Source organism: Nicotiana tabacum, chromosome 9 (assembly GCF_000715075.1).
Source record: "Nicotiana tabacum cultivar K326 chromosome 9, ASM71507v2, whole genome shotgun sequence".
In the NCBI taxonomy this organism is placed as follows: domain Eukaryota; kingdom Viridiplantae; phylum Streptophyta; class Magnoliopsida; order Solanales; family Solanaceae; genus Nicotiana; species Nicotiana tabacum.
In genome coordinates this window covers 51,408,558-51,413,801 of record NC_134088.1, presented here as the reverse complement: position 1 = coordinate 51,413,801, position 5,244 = coordinate 51,408,558, and the positions used below count along the sequence as shown (strand labels likewise).

The 5,244-nt window shown below is 35.9% G+C and overlaps 1 protein-coding gene across 1 annotated transcript; it reads right to left on the bottom strand.

Annotated features, from left to right (window-relative positions):
• Nucleotides 1-3,658: 3,658 nt before the first annotated feature.
• Nucleotides 3,659-4,673, bottom strand: LOC142163897 (uncharacterized). The gene is made up of 3 exons (XM_075221050.1): nucleotides 4,388-4,673; nucleotides 3,988-4,255; nucleotides 3,659-3,860 (listed from the first exon to the last, which is right to left on the bottom strand). The coding sequence occupies exons 1-3, from the start codon at nucleotides 4,671-4,673 to the stop codon at nucleotides 3,659-3,661; spliced, it is 756 nt and encodes a 251-aa protein (XP_075077151.1).
• Between the last annotated feature and the right edge of the window lie 571 nt (nucleotides 4,674-5,244).

Below are 5,244 nucleotides of genomic sequence, written 5' to 3'. Positions count from 1 at the left end.
CTTCGAGAGCAGTCATCTCGGGAGCAGCCGCTTCGTGAACAGCCACCTTGGGAATAGCCACCTCGGCATCTGTGGCCGAGTGGGAAGATGAAGAGGCAGCCTGCTAAGGAACTGATTTGGAAGTCTTAGCCATCGTGATCTGGAAAGTATGGAGATTTGAAAGAAAAGTGTGAAGGTTTGAAGGAACAAGTATGAAGGTTGAAGAAAAGAGTATGAAGGTTTGAAGGTAGGATGAAGATCTAGGCAGAAACCTAAGAAAAATTATGAAGATTTGAAGATCAAAGATGAAGATATGAAGATTTGAAAGAGTTGATAGCTGCTAGAGAATTCGAAGGAAAAAACTAGGATTGGAAAGTAGAAGAAGTGCAAAAGGTCGAAGCTTTTATAGGAGAAAATGTAATCAATACACGACGTTTCATATTTGGAGGCGACCAGCCGATGATCGACATGTATCCGAAGTCAGAATGACACGACTGATGGGATGTTTTGACTTATTCATCATCTCGGCTGAAATGTACGAAGGAAGGAACCGGGGTTTCATCTGTTGTATCCCATCAATTGGTCAAACCTACTCTCTGAGAAACGAGGGGACTATTTGTATATGGGTAAACTCGGGGTAAGTGCACACCTCGACTTCCCGGTAAGTCAAACGAAGTAAGAGTATCAACGTATGAGATGGAGACCGAATCTGGGAACTCTTTGAATCAAGGCTGGAACGGGGTACTCGCCACCGGGCCTGGCGAGACAACACTCCCCAAACCCAGAACGAACTCCGAGACCTCGAAATACCCAACAAACGGATGCACACGGCTAACAGAGGGCCATCAAATCCGTACCCAACTGGATACCACGGCTCGGATCTCACCCGATATTGATAATGTATCAGTAATTGACGATAAAGGAGGATTTTACCTTTTTTAGAATTGTACTAGGGATGAAACTCTCCTACTATATAAAGGGAAAATCTTTTATTCAATAGGGACATAGTAACATGCATATCAAGGCAATACAAACTTATTTCTCTGCTTTCTAGCTACTGCAAAGTCTTTACTTTATTTCTGTTCTTTGTTCTTTACTGGCTTCGAGCCCAGAACCCAACCAAGTTAGGCTATAACGTTACGACTAGTTTGATTATTCATTGTGTCTTTAACTCTTTTATCTAACATTCTTGATTTTTTGTGTCGAATCAATTCACATATCTTTAGAACCGCAAATAAATTCAATTGTTATCCATTTTAAGGGTTAACATACTACTTATAACACTCAGAAGATATTAATCTAAAAAGACATTCATAATAATTTAGTTGCTAAAATAGGCCCATGCGATAAAAGTTTTAAGTGCAATATTTTTTTTGTTGTAAACTTCGTAAAATTCCTTAAATGAAATAAAAAATAAAATATCAAGATACTGTAATACAACCCTTCTTGAATAATTAACACGTTAAAGCAACTTCTTGACGAAATTATACTTTTCATTTGACGTCACTGTAGGTTTGTATTGTCCATGAATTTCAAACTAGCGAGCATAAAAGGAAAACTAATCTTCTCCTTTGTACATATTTACAAGACAAAGTGTAAATTTACCATATTACAAGACCTAGATTATTAACACACCCTAAAACATCAAAACAAGTCACCAAAATTACATACATAAGTGTGACATATAGATCATGTACAAGTCCCAAAACTATATAAAACCAAGTTGCATATGCAAATGTGATCTCCACAAAAGCTCCCGAAAGGTCTACTCCAAAAAGGCCTTCTTCAAATCTCTTCTCGCACATTACCTACGATTGAAAACAATTATCACTAAGCATAAAGCTTAGCGGCGTATAAACTTTGGGCTTGGAGCCATTAGATTCTTCCAATTCCCTTTTTCAGCCATAGGTAGCTCAAATGAAACATAAGTTTAAAACAAGTAACAAATATATCAAAAGTATCGAATATCAAACCTTGAAGTATTTCCAAATATCAATAACAATGTTCAAGATTCAAGTGTCAAGAAAGCGTACACTATCAATCCAAGAGAGTTTGCCAAATATCCATTTTTTCCAATATGTACGTTAGCCATCACACTAAGAATAATCAGATATCAAGATGGACCAAAGCCCCAAATCAAGTAGGGTTGAATCCCAATAGTCAAGAGATCAAGAACTATATTAAAAATGGCTTTCTAGTTCGTACTTAACACGGACAAGTTCCATAATTTAATACGAACCACAAACTCAAAATCAAGATGGCAAAATATTCGAATCAAGAGGTATGCCGAGATGAGTGACAAAGTCACTGCCACAAGAAGGACAAAGTCCCAACAAGAATGCAAAATGATCAAGCTATCCATACGAGTAGGCTATTTAGCGAATATCTCAATACTTGATATAACACGAATACAATGATATAAATAAAAGATAAGAGAAACAAAATCTCAGGTTATTTCAAAACATTCTACCAAGTAAAAAGAGTATAGAGTTTATACATAAACCTTAGAGTTTTACCACAAAATAGTTCAATCACAACTTGAGGACGTTCAAATCGTCTATGCCATAGACAACCAAATCTGTCCACTTCTTCAAACATTTCCCCTTAGATTTTACAAGGGTATATAAACCTTGAATACATAATCAAATATATATATAAGTTTAGTGACTTCAGCATGTTGAACTAAACATGATATTGGTGAAAATCACCCTCAGTATTTGAAACAGAAATTCTGGACAGTACCATTGTCTTGTGTTGTAACTAAGGTTTGAAGATGTAAACGAGGAAATACACTTTATGGTATTCATGAAAGTTGTAGATATGTATATTAGGGTTCTTTAGAGTCTTAAATCACCCAAATATCAGTTTTTTATAAATAGTTATGCTAAAAATACTAACAGTAGTGCAGGTAGGGTTTGTAAAATAGAAAATATGGACAGCACATGCCCTGTACTTTATTATTCCTTTATGGGTAAATAAAAGCAAAACTAGGTTTTGGTTCCTGAATAAGAGTTATAGAGCTATGAAATATCTTTCCAAAAAAGTTTGGATCACTTAAAACGAAGCACTATACAAGAAGATATGAAGAAAAGACTAATAGATGTCTAGTGTAAGAACGGGTTTAGTAACTTACCACAAAAGAGAGGAGTAACTTGAGCTTCACCAAGAACTAGTTTGGCTGGTTGGTTTAGTGAAAATTTTTGATGGTTTTCATGTAGTATTTTATGTGATAAGAAGGTGAGAGGGTAGGGGTTTTCTTTGTCATGAAGGAATGAAATGTGAGAGGAGGTTATGGAAAAACAAGTCACAAAAGTAATACATATGAACTTTGGATAAGTATGAAAAAAGTGGTTGCCCGAACTACTAAATATCTTTAGATAATATGGAAGATTTGCTGCCCAAAAAGTTATATATATCTATTGTGTTTAATAACAATTAATCAAAAATACAATGGAACTTCTTTGTACATATTAACACAATTTAGAGTAAGCAACTTTCATATATCATCAAATTCACATTTAGGAAGTGCGAAGTGAAATCTATCCTCATTATAAAGATGCTCAATCGAGAATGCAAATATTAGTAAAAACTTTGGGGCGTTACAACTCTCTCCCCCTTAAATAACTTTCATCCCGAAATTTACCTTATACTAGTCCCGAAACAAATGTGGATATCGAAATCACATATCCTCTACTCGCTCCCAAGTAGCTTCCTTGCTAGAATGATTTCTCCAAAGGAATTTCACTAAGGGGATTCTCTTATTTCTAAGCTCTTTTAGCTCACGCGCTAAGATTTGGATTGGTTCTTCTTCATATGTCAAATCAGGATTGACCTTAATAGACTCAACAAGAAGAACGTGAGATGGATTTGAGCGGTATCTTCTAAGCATAGAAATATGTAAGACGTTATGGATATTTTCTAACTAAGGTGGAAGAGCTAGTTTATAAGCAACTAGGCCAACTCTCTCTAGCACTTCATAAGGTCTAATAAATCGAGGACTAAGTTTACCTTTTTGGCCAAATCTTATATCCTTCTTCCATGGAGGAAACCTTTAAAAATACCTTATCACCCGCTTTATACTCAATTTCACACCTCTTATGATTAACATAATACTTTTGTCTATCTGAAGCAATTTTTAAGCGATCCTTGATGATTTTTACCATATCTTTAGTTTGTTGCACAATCTCAGCACCCACCAATTTCCTTTCACCAAACTCGTTCCAACAAAGAGGAGTTCTACATTTTCTCTCATATAAAGCTTCATAAGTAGGCATGCCTATACTTGATTGGTAGCTATTATTGTAAGCAAATTCTATCAAGGCTAAGTGTTTGTCTTAACTACCTTCAAACTCAATAATATAGGCTTGAAGCATATCTTCCAAGATTTGTATTACCCTATCAGACTAACCGTCTGTCTGAGGATGGAAAGAAGTACTAAAATTCAACCTAGTACCCAAAACTTCTTGCAAGCTAGTCCAGAATCTGGATGTAAACCTCAAGTCTCGATCAGATACAATAGATATAGGAACCTCATGCAGCGTCACAATCTCATTAACGTACAATTCTGCTAAATGTTCAAGTGTGTAGTCCACTCTGATTGCCAAGAAATGAGCACTCTTGGTTAGCCTATCAACTATAACCCAAATTGTATCATGATTTTTTTGAGTGCATGGAAGCCCAGAACCAAAGCACATCGTTATTCTCTCTCATTTCCACTCTGGTATGGACAAGAGTTGTAGCAAACCAGCTGGAACTTGATGCTCGGCCTTTATTTATTGACAAATCAAGCATTTAGAGATAAACTCTGCAATGTCTTTCTTCATACCATTTCGCCAGTAGTGTTCTTTGATGGTTTGGTACATTTTAGTGCCTCCGAGATGCATTGCATATGGTGAAAGTATGTGCTAAGAATTTCTTTCCTCAATTTATCATCTTTAGGAACACATAACCTATTTTGATAAAATAGGACGCCATCCTCCTTCAATTTAAGATCAAGATTTTCTCCATTTTGAACTTCTTTGATCAGTTTCACAAGCTCTTCATCCAACTTCTGTGCTTCTTTTACTTGTTCAACTTGAACTGGCTTGACTTGCGAACTAGCAATAATAGAACCATCAGCTTTAAATGCAAGACAAACATTCATGGCCCTTAATTCAAGAAACAAAGGCAATGGACTTAGAGATAAACCAGCAAAGGATTTGCAACTTAGAGCATCAGCAACAACATTGGCTTTACCCGGATGATAGCCAATTGTGCAGTCATAAT

Excerpts from the sequence above, each read along its gene's own strand:
- LOC142163897 (XM_075221050.1), bottom strand. The coding sequence starts at position 4,673 with ATGTGCTTTGGTTCTGGGCTTCCATGCACTCAAAAAAATCATGATACA. Across the intron at positions 4,256-4,387 it reads TTTCCATCCTCAGACAGACG|GCATGCCTACTTATGAAGCT; the intron begins GTTAGTCTGATA and ends AATCAAGTATAG. Across the intron at positions 3,861-3,987 it reads TATAAGATTTGGCCAAAAAG|AAGATACCGCTCAAATCCAT; the intron begins GTAAACTTAGTC and ends TTCTATGCTTAG.